The 18,480-nt window shown below is 60.4% G+C and overlaps 1 protein-coding gene across 1 annotated transcript in view; it reads left to right on the top strand.

The window, feature by feature from the left end:
- LOC138846119 (uncharacterized) overlaps positions 1-15,475 on the top strand; it is a 47,035-nt gene extending 31,560 nt beyond the window's left edge. The window contains exon 6 of the mRNA XM_070060884.1: positions 13,898-15,475. Within this exon, the coding sequence (XP_069916985.1) occupies positions 13,898-13,968 (71 nt within the window). The 3' untranslated portion in view covers positions 13,969-15,475. The remainder of the gene's footprint in view (positions 1-13,897) is intronic.
- The last annotated feature ends 3,005 nt before the right edge of the window (positions 15,476-18,480 follow it).

Here is an 18,480-nt window from a genome sequence, read left to right as displayed (position 1 = left end):
CTGGCCACGCTGGCCAGGCTTTCCTAAAACATGAAGCCTGTGAAGTTGGAAGAGAAGCTGCTGGCCTTTTTTTTTTTTCTTTCCTCCCTGAGAAATTTCCCCGTGGCGAGTTTGGTCATGCTTCATTGCACCAACATCCCTCAAACTCTTTCAAATAAAGGCTTCTTTGGCCTCAGAAATTTTCCATCGCCAATGCCTTCCGTGGAAATTCTCTGGGAAAGTCTCTGCAGGGCCCGTGCTGCAGCAGAGTGGGTTCTGCCCATGCTGGGACCGCGTCCCGGATCGGATGCCGCGTGGGGCCCTGGCTGCTGCACTTCCGCCCTTGGGTTGGTTCTTTTTTTTTTTTTTTTAAACCCAGTTGCTTTCTCCAGATCGGTTCGGGCTTGGAATCAGCAAGGCTGTGTGAGCACCTGCCCGGGGCAGTGCTGGGGCCTGGATGCCTGCAGGAGACCCTCCCCATGCGTGAGCAGGGCATTGCGAGGTGCCCGGGAGTGGGACGGCTCCAGGACGGCCTGGCACAGCCATCAGGGCAGCTCTGCTCCCTGACACCCTGGGCCGCAAGTGCACCCAGTGTGTCTCACTGAGGGCTTTGAGAACCAAGAGCAGGATTCCAGCGCTGTGCGGCTCATCGCCAGCTCTCCCTGTACACCTTCTCGTGCCGCCTCCTCACGGCTGGGCTTACTGAGCTGCTCAGGGACTGGGACCGTGCCTGTGTGGCAAGCTGGGCAGTCCTTGGCCTCCTGTGAAGCAGGTAATAGCACTGCTTAGACCGGAAACCAAGTGACGGGAGGGTAAGTGGCTCACTCCAAGCCCCAGAACCAACAACAGTGAACTCAGGCTTATTTAAAAAAAAATTTTTATTTATTTGAAAGATAGAGTGACAGAGAGAGAGAGAGAGATCTTCCATTCGCTGGTTCACTTCCCAACTTCCCAAATGGCTGCAACAGTCAGGGTTGGGTCAGGCCAAAGCCAGGAGGCTGGAGCTCCATCGGTGTCTCCCGTGTGGGTGGCAGGAGCCCAGTGCTCGGCCGTCATCTGCTGCCTCCCAGGGAGCACGCCAGATGCATTCGCAGGGAGCTGGATGGAGGCGGCGCAGCCCGGTCTGTAACCACTGCTTTGCAGGTGGCAGCTTACCCCACTGCCCCACAACTCCAGTCCTGGAAGTCAGGATTCTAACCCAGGCTGTAGCTCCAGGTACCATTGTCTGCTTGGCCCTGCAGCCCTGCAGTTGGTAGCGGCCGAGGCTACGACTCGCCAGCGATCCCTGCCGTGTAGGCGCTCTACAGAGCGCGGGTTTGTCCTCCTGATGCAGTGGGTGACAGGCCCCAGTGGGAGACAAAGCAGCCCGTGAAGTGAGCCAGTGTCTGCACCCAGTCTCTGGTGCCAAAGCCCACCCCCAGCTCTTTCTCCAGCCCCGTGCTAAATGCTGCCCTGGTGCCACCACATGTCAGAGAGGAGGAGGCAGTGGCAGGTGGCTGTGTCCTGCAATACCCCAGACAGCCCACGGCAACCCTGGGAACCCAGGGGCCGCTGCGCAGGCCACAGATGCTGCAAGATAACATGGATGTGGAAAGAGAGAGGGGGACCTGCTCCAGGAGGGTGTCCCAGTGGTCGCCAGGTGCTGGCTGTGGGCCAGGCTGGCACAGCAGGCTGCTCAGAGGAGGTAGGCACAGCATCGTGACCAGAACGGAGCACGCTGCCGGGGCCCGGGGACTCATGCAGTCTGGAGAGAAAGGCTCTGCCAGCAGACCGAGGGCGGCTCTCGAGACGGGGCGCTCTCAGCAAGGAGGTGAAACCATCCTGCTCCAAGCAGTGCCTCTCGGAAGTCACGGCCGTGAACTTCAGACCCGTGGCGCCCACGCTTGCCTGCTCTCCACACCCGGATCCTAGGGGTCGGCGGCCGCATGGTGAGTCCGCACAGGGCAGACCCAGAAGCAGGCTGAACGCACTCCGTGCTTCTGTTCATACCGAGGGCAAGTGCAGGCCAGACCCACCTGGGATGACGCGGGTCAGCCAAGTGGCACCCCTGGTGGGATGTTGGCTGGGCCCGGGTCTGGGAGTGTGTTCTGTGTCTTATCTGGTCAGCAGTTTCACGGATGTAAACACATGTTCTCTGTATATTACCCACATTAAAAATAAAAACAAGGGTCGGTGCTGTGGTGTAGCAGGTTACATCACTGCCCGCAACACCAGCACAGGTTCGAGATCTGACTGCTCCACTTCCAATCCAGCTCCCTGCTGGTGCCCCTGGGAAAGCAGTGGAGGATGGCCCAAGTGCTTGGGCTCTTGCACCCACATGGGAGACCAGGATGAGGCTCCTGGCTCCTGGCTTTGGCCTGACCCAGCCCTGGACATTTGGGGAATGAACCAGAGGACGGACAATCTCTCTCTCTCTCTCTCTCTCTCTCTCTCTCTCCCTCCCGCCCCATCAGTTATTCTGCCTTTCAAATAAATAAAAAAAAAATCATTTTCAAAAATAGAAGCCGATGCAGCTCTGGCTTGACAAAGACTCCCAGGTGTCTCGGCAGCAGCCCTGCCACCCTGTCCCCAGTGCTGGCCTGCGAGCGCTGTGCTGAGTTCTGGGGGCTGCAGGAATCACTCTTGCATCGACTCCTTCAGCGAGGTTTAGGCGCCCAGCGTCTCGGAGGGGCCAGTGACTTGACCTGGAGAAAGCAAACGATGTTCCCATCGGTGATCTGGGCTGCCATGCCTCCCACTCATTCCTGCCTCGCCGTCTGCAGTCTCCCAGGGGTCCCCACAGCCCCTTGGGAAGGTGGGGGGGGGCTGCCAACCTCAGAGGGGCCAGCAGTGGAGCTGCATTTGACCTGAACCACCCGGGAGCTGCCCTTGGTCACTGGCAGTGAGCTGAGCACCCACCTCCCCTCCCTCTGGGCCCCATTCTTGGGAAAACACCCCAGGGAACCCAGCACACCTGCTAGGCAGGGGACGTCCAGAGAGGGGCGGAGGCCTCCTGGGTGAGGAGGGTCTGGTCCAAGGGCAGAGAATGACCTTGCTTCTCTGCAGTGCTCACTCTCAGCCCCAGTAACCACGGTCTGAGAGCCCCCCTACTCCCTGGGACCCCACTCCAGGGGCTCCGACCGCAGCACCTCCCTGCCCTGTCCATCCCCCATCCCCCGCTCCCCACCGCATGCTCCTAGTCCCTTCCCATCTTTGAGAAGCAGACCCCAGGCTGAGTCCTGGGCCCCTGAAGAGTCCTTCATTCATTCTGCAAAGATTTATTCATTCAATGCCTGCTGCTTAGCAAGCAGCCCCCCGCCCCGCCCCGCCTGCAGCGGTGGGAGCGTGCCCTTCCCTGCACTGAGGGACGACAGCGATGCGTGTGATGAGGGTCTGTCCCCAGAGACGAAGACCAGGCTGCAAAGGGCAGGAGCGCCCGGGGACACTGGAGTGGCCAGGAGGGCCGCACTGCCAGGGCAGCAGTCAAGCATACCAGGAGGGGATGAGGGAGCCGGCGCTGGGGTCTCAGGGACAAGCGGAGGGGACAGGCGGAGGGGACAGCAGTGCACTGGCCCTGTGCAAACCTGTGTGCGGTGTTCGATGACAGACAGGAGGCCAGAGTAGCTGGAGCAGAGTGAGTGGATGGGAGGAGCCAGGAGGGCCGGTCAGAGAGGGGACGCTAGTTCCAACAGGACCCCCTCCGGCTGCTGTGTTCCATAGGGTGGAGCCCTCCCTTGGGTGGCTCCTAAGGGAGTGCTGCTCTGTTGGGACCCTTGGTTATGAGAAATTGCCATGGGGCTCCCCATTCTGGAATGGCTTAGCCGCTACCAGCCTGGGGAAATTAGGGAGGACTTCCCAGAGGAGGTGATGTTTGCTCTGTGTCTTCCCAAAGGCATGAGAGTTCCCCAGCTGGGGCAACTGAACCTGCAGTCTTCATTCATCGCCAGGTTCGTGTAATCACCAATTCCTTACTCATTCAACAGTTTATGGAGCACCTGAGTGAAAATAGAATCCTGCCCCGTTCCTTGGAGAAACGAGTGTCCAGGCAGGAGGGGATGACGGGGGCTACAATTCCATGCAGAGATGGCACAAAGCTGCAGGGGCAGGGCCCCTTAGGCGTTGGGAGTGGGCCTGGATGTTTTTCCAGGGGGCAGGTCATGTCAGCCAGTGGTCCCTGAAGGAAACCGGAAGGAGAAGAAGGTTCTAGACAGAGCTCGGGCACAGACAGGCAAGCGGGGCACGTGCTCTCAGGCCTGCTGCACTTACCCAGCACCTGCGGAGACCTCGTCCCCGACGAGCCGCGGGGATGCACCCAGCACGCGGGGTGTTCTGGGATGCCCAAGGACGTGGACATGGCCGAGGCCGACAGCCCGGCATGAGAGGCCGAGCAGGGGCTGGGGGCAGAGGGCACAAGGTGGGGCCAGGAGCTGAAGGGCCCCACCCTCCTTCACGCCTGCTCGGTGGAGGGCCAGGTGTTGCTGGTTGAGGGCTGAGCTCTCTGTGGCTCATCGAGCAGGAAGGGTGGAGGCAGGAAAACCCTGGAACATTCTGGAGTGTGAGCGCCGAGTCGGGACCAGGGAAGGGAGATGAGGGGGTGGGTGTGAGATCCGGTTTGGAGAGAGGCTGGGTGGGGTGGGAAGGAGAATCGAGGCTCCCACGGGGTAAGAGGGTGGCTGCTGTGACACTCGGCAAGACAGGACACGTGGGAGGAGCTGCGGAGTCCTGCTTTGGGCTGAGAACATGGGCCGAGGCACCGGGACCCCAGTACCTCACTCCAGGTGGAAGGTGCTGGGCCCAGCGCCTGCCATGTGCGTTTGCTGGAGCCGCCCTGACAGAACCCGAACTGGGCAGCTTCAGCAACAGCCAGCATCGCCCGGCAGGTCTGGGGAGGCCGGAAGACCGAGTTCAAGGTCATCCTCACAGCTTCTCTCTGGAGGCATGGCGGAGAGACCGGGGTGCCCCTGGACTCGGCCCATCCGTCACGGGAGCCACGGTGCAGGTGCACCTGCCTGGTCACACTGCCTCGCACACAGCAGGCCCCTGAATTGCAGCGCTGGCTTTTCTTTGGGGCGAGGAAGCGCTGTCCTGTTCTCCCTAGAAATCCAACCCATCCCTGGGGAGATGGGGAGGGCTCTGCCTCTGGGCTGGCACTGGGCTGGCCTCCTGTAGAGCCCCTCCTCCCTCTCCCCCCACCCCCAGCCCTGCCTTGGGCACCAGAGGCTTGGGGGTGGGGGAGCATCAGCAGGGGCTCCTTGCCTCTCCCAGGACAGAACATTCCAGAGTTCTGGGTGGAGACTTTCTACTCACAGGCCAGGCGTTGAAAGGGCAGGAGGCTTAGATAGGAAGAGAAGGGAGCCTGCTGTGGGCTTCTTACTCCCAATGTCTTCGGCATCATGGAGTGCTAAGGACTGGATTGTGTCCCTTGAAGAGGTATGTGGCGGCCCTGCGCCCTGGGGTCTGTACATGAGGCCTTCTCTGGACGTCTTTTTGGGTCTTCCTATATGCAGTCCACATGTGGGCACACTCGACTGGGGTGGGTGGGGTCCCTTGGGAAAGGGAGGAGACCAACATGGGAGACCGTGGCAGCTCAGGAGTGCCCAGGGCTGCCCGCACCCCCAGAGGCTACGAGAAGGGCACAGCACAGAGCCTCTGCTGGCGGCACTGTGGCCTCTACAGCTGCCGGAGAACACATTTCCATGTTGTGAGCCCACCGCGGCAGAGCTCTGAGCAGCCCCAGAAAACAAACGCAAGACACAAGCTGCCTTGCGGGCCCCCACCAGCTCGGCCAGAGCCTGGAGTGCTAACCAGAGGGTGAGTTAACCAGAACCGGGAGTGAGCTCACTAGTGCTGGGAGTGAGTTAACCAGTAGCCAGGCGTGAGCTAACCAGAGCGTGGCATGAGTTAGCCAGCAGGGGCGTTAACCAGCTGCGTGGAGTTAACAAGCTTCGCGGAGTTAGTTAGCCAGCCTCTAGAGTGAGGTAACCACCTGCTAGAGTTAACCAGCCACTGGAGAGAGTTAACCAAACACTGGAGTGAGTTAACCAGCCACTGGAGAGAGTTAACCGCTCTGTCCCATGGCTATCTCCAAGAGCAGGTGACCCAGGTTTAAAGCGATGCTGTGGGCACCTGCGTGCGGACAGCTCCCTGTGCAGGTTGAAAGTGGGTGTGCCCCCCTCCCGGGACCCCCACCAGCCCTGGGATGAGAGCGCTGATGCATCCGCTCGTACAGCTGGGGAAACTGAGTGTCAGGGAGGAGAGACGTGGTGTCCCCGTGGCAACCCAAACATTCTTCCTGGGTCCGTGGCTCTTCTCTAGTGGACTGGGCTCCTGCAGGCGAAATGAGCTTGCGTGGGTGAGGAATGCACTCATTTTCTGTGCAAAACTCACCCTGTCCGCGGACACTCTTGGCTGGGTCCTTCAGTCACATCTCCGGGGCTGTGACCCTGTCTGGAGCCCGGGTCTCCTTGCAGCCTCACTGGCAGGTGGTGGAACACGGCAGGCCCAGGGTGTGTGACTGGGACCGGTTCTCCTGTAGCGTCAGCTGGCGCCCTCCCAGCTCCTGGGGGCCGCCACAGTCTTCCGGTCATCACGTGCCCATCCCCGCCCTCCGGTTCAGCGCAAGGCCAGCGGGAGCATCACTGGCTCACGGTCCCATCTGCCCCCAAGGGAAGGGGCTCCTATGGGGCTGCACACCACGGGCGTGGTTATCTTGGGGTGGTCTCTGGCTTTCACCCACCACAGAGGGGAGGGGCTTCGCAGCCTAGGGTGGTTGCAGGGTCAGATGAACTTGACTTTGACTCAGAAGCATCAGGCCGTGTCGTTGATTAGGAGGGTGATCTTGGGGCATTTTCTAACACGCCGTTCACGTCTGATCTCCTTTATAAAAGTGGGACAATAAGATGGGACAAAGGCAGTTAGGAGGATTCGGTCAGCTGAGCCAGGAAGCACCGACAGTTGCTAGGGGCCCAGCAACCGGCAGCTCCCGCCCTCCCCTTGGGAGTACCTGGCTGCCCCTCCATGTCCAGGAGGCCAAGGATAAGGTGGCCTCCTCTCGAGCCCTGGGAACACCCAACTCAGTGCACTCTGTAGCCGCTTGCCAGGAGAACCAATGTGTCTGATAGGATGGGGAAGAGATGAGGGTAGGAACCCAACAGCTCGCTCTCTGTACCACGCTGTCACCTCTCAGAATCCACAGGCTGTCATGCCAGGACCCTCGTGGGCACACAAACCCACGGATGCTGCAGTCCCTGTGTCTCACCTACTTGAAATGATCTCTAAATCACTTGTAACAGGCAACGCAATGCGAATCGTTGCGGCGTGTGGCTTCGGGGCTCACGACAAATGTCCGTGTGTGTTCAGGACGAGACTGTGCCTGAAAGAAGCCCAAGGCAGCCCTTGGTGGGGTGGGGAGTGGTTGGGGGGTCTGGGTGGGCCCCGCCAAGGCACGTCTGTAGTGGGGGCTTCCTGGGCAGGTGACTGAGTGACAGGGGCTGGAGTTTGGCTGCAGTCTCCAACAAGGTCAGCGCTGGGCCTCCAGACCCATGGGTGGATGTGGGAAAACCTGCAGCCGCTTCCGCACTTGGCCTTGTGTTCTTGCTCTCTAGGGCCCTGTCTCACTCCACAGACTACAGGCCCCAAGAACTCTGGGCCATGGATAAAACCATCACCCAGGCGGCAGGGCCCTCTCTGGGGAGCGCAGAGTGGGCATGGGCTCCTGTGGGGGCAGCACACCGGCCCCCAGCACGAGAGGGCGGGGACAGGCTCTGGATGTTGCCGGCCTGCTGGCCCCATGGCCTCATGGCCCCCAGGGAAGCCGGAGGGAAAGCCAGCGGCACGCCCACCCCTGCACGCAGCACCCCTGCGGCTACAACCAGCTTGGGCCAGGCTGTAAGGCCCCTAACGGCGGCCCATGTGGCATTCAGCCCCACCTCGGGATGCCAGGGCTGCTGGCTGCAGCTCATATGGGCCGGGGCTGGCGGTGGCCGCGAGTTTGCCACCATTAATTCATGAGTGATGGCAGCAGCCTGCGAATGAGGGCCCTGTTGGAGACGCAGGCTCAGGGAGGCTACAGCACAGGCAAGGCCAGGCTCCAGGGCTGGTGTCATCCCTGGCCTTGGGCCTGCTGCCTGAGAGCTGCATTTCCTCTTCCCAAGCAAAGCTCAGGCATTTGGGAGGAGGGAGAGGGCAGCGTCTCATGCCTGCTGGGGCATCCATCCGTCTCCGTCCTGGCCGGAGCTCACCGGCCTTGCCTGCACACAGACAAGTTGTCTCGGCCTGTCGTTCAGGAACAGTCGTGTATTATGGGTGGGGCTGACTTTTCCACGGTGTTCCTCCTCCTCCAGCCGAGGTGCGTCAGGCTGTGTGCCGTGTGCGGGTCAGGACGTCACCTGCTTGCCGCTCCCTTGCCTGCAAAGGAACGACACTGTTCGCAGCTTATCGGTCTTCAGTAGACTTTTAATGAGAAAATAACAGTGACAGAGAAAGAATGAAGGGAGGAGAGTGGACAGGAAAGCCCCCTCCTTCCTCAGCACACAGCTTATATACAAAATCTGGCCAATTGCAAGCGGGCTCAAGTCCATGCACGGAACACTCCAATCCGCTGTCTGTTCACGCAGTGTGCACACGTTCTCAGGCCAATCAGATGAGGTGTCACGCAGCAGGCAGGCTCACCGCGCGGTCCTCGGCGCCATCTTGTTGTTTACAACATTCTCAACTCCTCTGGAAAGTCCCGACCGTGGGAAAGCATTGCCCTAACCGAAACTAGCAACATTCACCTTGTGATAAAGACACAGCAACAGCTATCAGACCGACCTTGATGTGGGGGCTCTATGGCTGCGCATCCCATGGAGCCCCACACCTGCTCACTCCAATCCTCGCCTGCAGAGCCACTAACTGGGCTGATCCCACTGGGAAAGTGAGGGCCCAGCGCCCCTGTCCCAGTGATCATGGAGGGTGTGAGCAGGGCAGTAAATACAGAGCATGTGTGGTGCAGCTGGGGTTATTTGAATTCTAATGCTGCTCTCCGGATCACTCTAGCACTGCCCCAAGCCTGTTTCCTCCTGTGTCCCCTCCTCCTGGAGGTTCCGGACCCACAGAGCAGCGGCCTAGCATTGCACCTGTCCAGAGTCAGCACTCGGCTTTGCCTCTCTGCAAAGGGCCGCAGCCACCACCCCCTGAATTACCCAGAAACCCACAACCCCGCCGTGGAGGTGGACAGAACCATGGACATCAGACTCCATCTGACATCCTCATTGCTCTTCTGCCAATTCCCCCCAGGGCCAATTTCAAATCAAGTTTAATCTGGGAGTCTAAAGGCATAAAGCCCTGTAGCTTAGAAGCAGCAGGTGTAAAAAAATTCAGGTCTCTGTCCATGGTCCTGACTCACGCTGCCGCTGCTCCTGCCACTGCCCTGGGTCATGGCTCCTTGGCAAGCTTCATTTTCCAGCTGTTCCTGCAACTGCTGGAGGTGGGTGGCTCTGGCTTCTGCCCGCCAGCTGATGGGGTGAGGTTGTGCGCGCCTGAGGCTGTGCAATGCCCACGTCCGGATCCGGATCTCAGCCGGGAGGGAAATGGCTGCATCAGAAACAAAGGCCTTGCAGTCACACCGCCGCTCCTCAGGATGTCTAGGCCACCAGGGGCTTCTCGGCCCTGGCGAAGCGCAGGGGACACAGCGGAGGGGCGGCGTGGAGCCTTGCGGGTGTCTGCGCCACGGTGTGCGCCATCTGTGGATGGCAGTGAGTGCGGTGTTGCAAAATGGCATCAGTGCTGTGCTTCAGGTTTGGGTTTCTGTTCCCTGTTGCCCTCGGCGACTTTCCCTCTGATTTTAGAACTCGCCTGGCACGGGGTCACGGGGTATCCCTTTCTACGGTTCTGAATGCGGCCCACAAACTCACTTCTAGGACATGCGGATTTGTCATCACAGCAGCTCCCGCTTCCAGGGGTGAGGGTGGATGACAGGCAGCTCATCCCAGGCATTGCAGGCCCTGGCCCTGCCCTTCGGCCTCCGTGTTGGGCATCCTGGGTGCATACCTGGGAGGGGATGGGGAAAGGGAAGGCAGCGTGGGCGTGTTGGACTCGGAGCCTCCCCTGTCTACAGCTGCTCTCTTGGGAGAAAAGCCCCGCAGTGAACTTGAGCCCAGACACGTTGAGCTGAGATTCAAAGGGAAGCTGGTTTCAGCCCTTGCTGAGGAGGGGAGGGGAGACATGATCTGCACACGACGGGAAGGCTGCGGTGCTGGGGGTGTGCACGCAGCGCTGCGCGCACCGTCGCCCTCGGGCATCCGCGGGGGCATGGTCCCAGGGCCACCCCCTCACCCAGTCTGCAGTGCTCAAGTCCCTTGTATAAAGCAACGCCACACGTCTCTCGAGATCCCTCATCATACCTAACAATGTAAGTGCCGTGTAAGTGCTTGTTAGACCGTATTCTTTAGACACTCATGACAATGAGAGAGTCTGCATGTGTTCGGGATGGATGCAGTTTTGTAAAGTATATATCTATATTTTCGAGCTGTGGTTGGCTGCGTCCGTACAGATGCACAAGAACCAACATGGATGAGGAGGGCTGCTCCAGAAAGGCGTCTCAGAGGGGGCAGCACCTGCTCTGACTTCTGAGTGGTCACAAGGGCACAGCCTGAGCCAGGGCGTGGTTCAGATCAGCACGAATGAGGCAGCCCTCGTAGCTCAGTGTTGGAGGAAGGAGCCAGCCGCGAGACTCGGGGCCCACAGGAGTGAGCTGTGAGGGCCCAACTGCCCCCTGCAGGAGGTGGAAAGCCATGGACAGTGCTGAGGCCAGACTCCCAGGTCAGCCACTCACAGAGGCAGTCAGTGGCTTGGAGGGAAACAGCCGCCTGGACCCCGCCCAGTTAAGAGAAAACTCATTGCCCACGCTCACTGGGACGAGATGTGGGTGGAGGAGGCATGAGCACAAGGCATCATTAGGAGGTGAAATTGCAGGGCTGGGTGATGGGTGAAAAATACCCACAGGGAGGAGGGAAGCGTAAGCCCAGCCTGCAGGGAGGACCCCTCCCCAACCACACAGGGAGAGCAGTAAGACAATGAGGGCAGGTGCAGGTTGTCAGAAGCACCTAGGTGGGCATCCAGGTGGAGGTGTCTCCAGTGGTTGGATTCTAGGGCCTGGGGAGGATGACACGGAGTAGGGACCACAGCTTAAAGAGAGGGTCAAACCAGGAGGGCGTGGGTGTCACCAACAAGAGCCTGGGGATGGGGTGGGGGCAGAGGAGAAACACGGGACACCCCCCAGGAGGGGGAGTGTGTGAAAGACCACAAAGGACCAGAGTCGGGGCAGACGAGGAGGGACACTGGAGCCCACGGGGAGCTGCACGTGGGAGCTGCCACAGTTGAGGTGGGGCAGCTTCCCTTCCATGTCAAGGTTCTGGCCACTTCTTTTGTCGTACTGACGTCACAGCAATGTGTCATTGCGATGCCAACTCCTTGTGACAGGCTAGTGCAGCCACCACCTGGAGGTTTACCGGGCGTTGGGGAAGACGCCACTGATGCCACGAATGGGGAGGCCTTCCCGGCAGAGGCGTCGTCCCCCCCTGGCCCCGGGGTGACCGCTCCGAGCCTCAGACTGCAAAGAGCGGGAGCCTCGGCCTCAGACTCGAGGGGAACAATCCACGCCTGGGCGTCCCCTCCCTGGGAAGGCAGCACACGCCAGTGGCTGGGCCCACCCAGGGCCAGGCCATGGTCACTTCTCCTGTCCTTGTCTCCCCAGGAGAAAAGCTTTTCAGACGAGAGACAGAGATGGGCAGGAAGAGAAGACCTGGTGGGCAGCTCAGCCAAGAGCCCAGCACCCAGGCTGCATTCAGACTGGTCCCTACTGGGGGTGCGCCCCCCTTTTCCCATCGTTCCTTCTGGGCAGGGGCTTCCCCGGCCCCGGGGGCTTCCCCATCGTGGTGCTTTGGGACCCAATACCCTCCCTGGAGGGCAAGATTCCCCAGGGATGACCTGGGGGTCCTGGGCTGGGACCCTCTACGACGTGAGGGGACCTGGACAGCTCACAGGCATGCTGCTAAGGCTGCTGTGTCCCCTCTTTCTGGGGACTGTGTGACCTCCCTGTCTTGTCCCTCCTGGCCACGCCACTTGGGGCCTGCACGCATGCATTTCTGTTGAGTTGGACAGGCCGGGGAGCAGAGAAGTTGAAACGCTCCGCCCAGAGGCGTGACTGCTGCGGTTCTGGTCCCAGCCCCCCACCTAATACCCAGGCGACCCTGGGCGGGCCTCAGTGTCCTTGTCTGTAAAATGGGCTGGGTGCTCGGGACAGGGCTGCAGTGAGGATGGAAGATGTTGGAACAGAAAGTGCTCGCATAGCCACAGCCTCTGTATCTGTGAGTGCAGTGGTCACTCTTTGGACAGGGCGGTGGGGCAGCGGAGGTGCTAGTGGTGGCGGGGAGAGTGGCAGTCAGCAGGGGAGCAGCCGCTTGACCAGGTAGCTGGGAGCTGTCGGGACAGACAGCTCCGTGGAGAGGAAGGCTCTATTTGGGCGGATGAGAGAGCTGAGCCTCCCTGCTGGGGAAGGGACCCCTGGGTGACGGATTAAGAAGCCTCCCCGAGAATTTGGATGTCATTAGTGGGCCCATGCCACCTGGCCCAGGGGCTTCCCGGGGCTCCAGCTGGGGGCAGAGTTGCACCGCGTTCGCGACTCCCCTCTCTTTTTCGGTGCCAGCTTTGGATTCTTTCTTTAGTTTTATTTTTAAATTTTCATTTTATTTGAAACACAGAGGGGGTGGGAAATGGAGATCTTCCATCCACTGGCTCACTGCCCACAACAGCAGAGTCTATGCCAGGCTGAAGGCAGGAGCCCAGAACTGGATCTGGGTCTCCCGTGTGGGCAGCGGTGGCCCAAGTGCTTGTGTCGTCACCTGCTGCCTCCCAGGGTGCGCCTTCGCAGGAAGCTGGAGTCCGAAGCAGAGCTGGGACTGAAACGCAGGCACTGTTATGCGGTGCAGGCTTCCCAAGCAGCGTCTTAGCCCCGGGCTGCGTGCCCACCCCCAGAGCCTGGGTCCCCACGGGCCTCCCTGCCTGCACTGTGTCCACCACCCTGGGTCGGCACAGACCTTTCTAAAGAGAAAATCTAACCCCAGGAAGTGGCTGATGCAGCCCCTCTGCTGTTCCCTGCAGCTCCCATGGGTGCTGCCGCTTCTGCCGCCTCCCCGGCCCCTAACCCCACCCCAAAGGCCTCCTTTTACCTCCTCAGATGTGCCTGTTGCCTCTGGGCTGCGACACTGCTGTTCCCCTGCCTGCAACATCCAGCCATGCTCACCTTGCTGGTTCCCGTGTCAGCGCTGGTCCCCAGCCCCCTTGTGCCGGCTCAGAGGCAGCGATGGGACAGCCCTGGCTCCTTCAATGCAGCCTGGAGCCCAGGCCGGGGCCTGGCACAGCGCAGGCTCTGGGTGTGCAGGTGCTGACTTGGAATTCGAGGCTGGCCTGGATGGCTGTGTTCGCAGCTGCTTCTACGAAGCCCTCACAAGGGGCATGGAGCTGACGTTTCTCTCTGGCTCCATAGAGAATGGAAGGCACAGAGTCCAAAAATAGTGAGATTCTTCCTGGAGAGCTGCCCGCGCCGGCGGCGGGGTGTGGGCAGGACAGTGGATACACGTGGGGTTGGGACAGCAGGGACATGGGCGCCAGGCATGGCTGAGCAGCTGGGGAGCTCGGAGGTCTCTGTCTCTCCGTGAGTTGGTGTCTCCTTTCCAAGCCCTGGCAGCACCAGGGTCCCTCCACCCCAGGGATGGAGAGTTGTCACCTGGGGCTCTCGACCCCTGGCGAGGGAGGTGGTGGGAGTGCACCTGAACATCAGGCCTGAACTTGGTGTCTGCCTGTGCCTCTCAGCCCTGCACAAACCCCAGTGCCTGGCAGGTGCATGCCTTCCCGGAGACCAGTTCCCTCTCCCCACTTCTTCCCCCTCTCTCTTTCTCAGATGGAGTGGAGAGGCAGAGCAGCCACACAGTGGTGACAGCTATGGGTCCCAGGCCAGACAGGATCAGGTGAGAATCCTTGCTTGGCTACTCAGGGCTGGGCTGCCTTGGGCAAGTAACTCGCCCTCTCTGAGCCTTGGCCTCCTTATCTGTCAGACGGGTTGATGGTTGATGGAGTGTCTCCTTGCTAAGTTTTTTTTTTTTTTTGAGGTTTTCTTGGAAAGATGCCAAGAGCTGCGCCAGTCCTGTTGGGGGTAAACCTGGTCCCCTTAGGCCCGGGACAGACTGATTACTAGAACGCTTACAGGTGCCACCGCACATGGCTCCAACATCCCCCCGAGGGGATCCGCACTGAGCATCCCCATCTCACGGATGGGAAAAACGAGGCACTGAGAGGCCCATCAGAGCCCCAAGTCACACAGCTTCTAGGTGGCAACAGAGCCAGGACTGAAACCCAAGCAGGATGATTTCAGAACCTCGCACCCCCACGCTGTCCAGCCCTGGGGGATGATCGGTACATACTGGCTTGACTAGCAACCCCTGCATGTGTTCAGAGGAAGTGGTAGTGCTGTGATTGATTAGCCATGTCTGCACAGACTTGGGATGGGAGGACTGTGCTCTCCCCAGGCCACTCATCATCAGCCACGAGCGGGGCTTTGCTGGATTTTGGGGTGGGTGGGGGTGCTGAGCTGGGCTTTGTAGAGTGTTTAGGAGTGCTCCTGGCCTACCCTGAGTTGTAGCAATCAATACTGTTTCCAGACATCTTCCCTGCTACTGAGAACCCTTGGCCAAGAACAAGCTGCAGGGGTGGGCAAGACCTATGAACTTGGGAGTCAAGACACCCGCATTCTAGGGCTGCCTGCGCCGCCAGCGGGCCGGTCACCATGGAAATGGCCCTCCACCCCTCCAGGGTCAGGGTCTTAATATGTGAGCAGGATGAGGTCCGTGGTCCCCAGGGTCCCTTCTAGAAGTTGATGATCCTCCACCGTGCACCTCCCGCCCTCTCTCAGACCTTCAATTAAAACTCGGGTTATTGGAGCCTAAGTTGGTGGAGCTGTGAGGAGAGCCGTTCCGCCCCTCAGAGCTCCGTGTCTGCTTCTCATTAGGAGAAACAAAGAGACAACACAGGGAAAAACCCAGCTCCTGCGCTGGTGCTGGCGCCGGGCAGCAGTGACAAAGCAGACGGGCCGATCGCTGCAGCCCACTTCCCCGAGCCAGGAGGGAGAAGGAGGGACCCTCCCGGGTGCCTCCAGCTGTGCATCTCGGCGGGCAGCTGGGAGGTCAGGGCCACTCTGGCGCAAAGCACGGGAGGCGGCATCCAGCTGCAGCCCTGGGTCTCGCTGAGGCTGGACCCCTGCCTCCGGCGGGGGTCCGGGAGGCGGGAGCTAGGCTGTGATGACCAGGGTTCCTGCGACCCAAGAGCCGCCTCTGGGGTCCCCACCATGACCTGTGGTTCACTGACAGCCTGGAAGTTGGAGGAGAAACCACTGTGTAAGCCTGTGAGCCCTCTCCATCCAGCCACACCTGATCGTGTTTCCCCGCTGCCTTCCCTCCTGCAGCCGTGCGAGGCCTCTGGGCCAGCTGACGTCCCCCCCACCCCACCCCGAGAGCACGCAGCTTATGTGGTGCCTGGTGTTCAGCACTTGTGTCCCCGACACAATGGCCTTCCTTCCCCTGAGTGCGGTGGGCCCTCGGGAACCTGTGTCTTGTGCCTGGGCATCCAAGCCGTCCCAGGGGAAGGTTAAGGGGTCTCCTGGCTGAAGATGAGAATGTCAACTTTGGCTCCATCCAGAAGGGACCAGCGACGGGGGATGTGGCGGGGCCTGAAAGATGGGGAGGAGTTAACACCCAGGACCGAGGTCGGGCAGAGCCATGGGCTGCTCGGGAACAGCTCGTTCGTGACCTCACCGGTGCCCCTCCGTCTCTGGGTCACACCAAATCCAGCTGATGCTCCAGCTGGGGCCAGAGAGCTGCCCAGCATCCCCAGCTGGGGGCGGGGTCTCGCTGTGTGGCCACCAGGGGCGCTGTGCCCCAGAACTGGACCCTGAGCCTTGGAGTGCACGTATGGCCAGGCAGGGGGCCCAGGCCTCTCCCACCACCTCCCACCTCTCCGAATCACTGCCCATCTGTCCATTGTCCAAGGCCCTTCGAGTGCAAGCCCTGGGGAGAGGCCTCAGTTTGCCAGACTGACTTTGGGCTCCAGGAGGTGGGTTCGTGGAGATGGGGTTTGGAGGCAGAGATCGATTCTCTCTAAGAACTTCCTTTGCTGCTCTGGCTCTGGTGGCTTCTCTCTCCAACCCTCCACGAGACACACTCCGTGCTCCTAGCAGCCCCCCTAGGCTGCTACAGACAGGAGGTGTCATGGAGGTGGAGCCCCCGTCCCACTGCCTGGGTCCACAGCAAGAGCCAAAGGAGGACGTCCGAGGCACGAGGCACTGCGGACCCCACGCTGTCCTGCTGGATCCGGACAATGCGAGTTCAGGCCTGGCGGTGGCTCTCCCCCTGTGCCCAGAGCAGATGAGGGGTGCACAGGCCGAGTCCCAGGAGCCCAACACCCATCGCCCTCCCCTGCCCGGCCCTCCCCACTGATGTGCGCCAGGGAGCCACAGAGAGCGCTGTAATGCTGTGTGAGCACAGCCTGCACTCTCCCAGGCGGCCGGGCTTCTCTGGGACTGAGAGGAGACCCAGAGCAGGGGCCCTGGTCCCTAACAGGCCCAGTGGCTGGGGGTAGAGCGGGAGACATTCAGAGCCTCCAGGGACTGGAGCCACCCTGCCTGAGCATCAGGAAGCCCAGAGGGTACCTCCCAGCTGATGGCACTCAACTCTGTGCCCTCCTGGGGTGCCTCAGACCCCACGGGCTCAGCTCAGCCTCCCCCTGGCCGCCCATGCTTGCTCTCTTCCGGAAGCCCGCTCCCCGACTCTGTGACTCCATGGACCACTCCTCGCTCCTAGCCCCATTCCGGGGTAAGGTGTTCACCCACCTCCCCAACATGCACACCTTCTTCCAGGCAGGACTCCTGGCCCTGGGCTCCCATGGGCTTGGCATCAGCACCTGACCCGTGCGTTCATGGAGAGGTCAGGGCAGAGGGTCAAAGCGATGAAGCGTGAGGAGCCTCAGAGGCCGTGGAGTCTGATGAGGCACCTCAGTGACCAAGGCCACCCAAAGGAGGAAAGGGCCTGTGTGACACCTCCAGCAGGGGCTGGCACATGTGTCACCATGTGCCCCCACAGAAGTCCCAGGCTCTGGGTCCCCCACGTTTGGCTGAGAAGAAGTGGCCCCTCCCTCAACTCCAGCCAGAGAAATCTGGCCTGGGGCAGCTTCAGGAATGAGGGCTTGGAGCCACCTCCCACCCTGCCCTCACGGCCATCATGAAATAGAAGGTTCCAGGAGGGTAAGGACCCCATCTGTCCTGTCCCGCCTTTGTTTGACTGATTACTGCTGTAACAGGAGCAGGCCTCGTGCATAACGCCTTCCACGTGGCAGGAGTTGATTTCCTGCTCATGTGATGGCCCAGAGCAGGTGGTATCCACAGGGTGACACATGGGCCCAGGCCCCTCCCACCTTGCCATACAGAGGAGAGAGTGGAGAAGTTGGGATATGCTCCATGCTTTGGAGCCTCGTCCCAAGGTCAGTGCACACCCTTTGGTGCATATCCACATTCCATTGGATAGATTGGGCACATGGTCACTTCTAAGTGCAAGGGAAGCTGGGGAGACCTGGGTAGCCATGTGCCCTTAAGAGAGGAAATAGTGTATATTGAGCAGATCCATACCCCCTGTCTCCGAGATCCCAGCGTCAAGAAGTGCAAGTTGGATGTAGGATCTGAAGGTCCTCCCCACATAACAGGGTCTCGCATTGTTGCTCGCAGGCTGGGAAGCCGGGGCTGCCACAGGAAGTCCGGCCCGGCCCAGGCTGCCTCTTCAGGCCGAGTTTCTCTCCGGGAACCCCAGGAGAGGTTCTCCGAGCTCGCATCTCTGCAGCTGCACACACCAGCCCATGGGAGACTGGAGCGTGCCAACTGGGAAATCACAGTTATTAGGAGATCAGCGTGGAATGGAGGGATTATCAGGGAGACCTCTGTGGGGAAATTATGGGAGCAGGAAGCAGGGCGGGGCAGAGAGCCCAAGGAGTGGGAGGAGCCTGAAGCCTGGGTTTGTGGCAGCAGCTTGGAGGCCTGGCCAGTGCATCTGCTGCTGGCCCAGTGTTACAGGTTAAGTTGTGCCCCGGGGCGGGGACAAAATTAGGGAACATTTTTCTACCAGCTCCTTCCCATCCTCCACTGCTCGGGGATGACTGGGTGGGGGAGGTGTTAATCCCTGGACCTTCCAGGAGCAGGTGCACCGTGCTGAGCAGTGCCGCAGGCGACCTGCCCGATGCCGTAGGCAAAATCGAGAAATAATTGGTGCTACTGAACTGAGGTGTGTGCAGACGAAGCGGTGAGAGGCTGGAGTGGAAGGTGGGCTGAGGTGTCCCTCTGCTTCGGGGATGTCCTCTGCAATCGTCAGAGAGGTGACACCTCTGGGAACATCGTGCACAAGGTGAAGAGTACGTGTGTGATCGCCTCGTAACTAAGTCACTGTCTCA

This window comes from Oryctolagus cuniculus, chromosome 1 (genome assembly GCF_964237555.1).
Source record: "Oryctolagus cuniculus chromosome 1, mOryCun1.1, whole genome shotgun sequence".
NCBI lineage: Eukaryota > Metazoa > Chordata > Mammalia > Lagomorpha > Leporidae > Oryctolagus > Oryctolagus cuniculus.
This window is presented reverse-complemented; position numbering and strand designations above follow the sequence as displayed.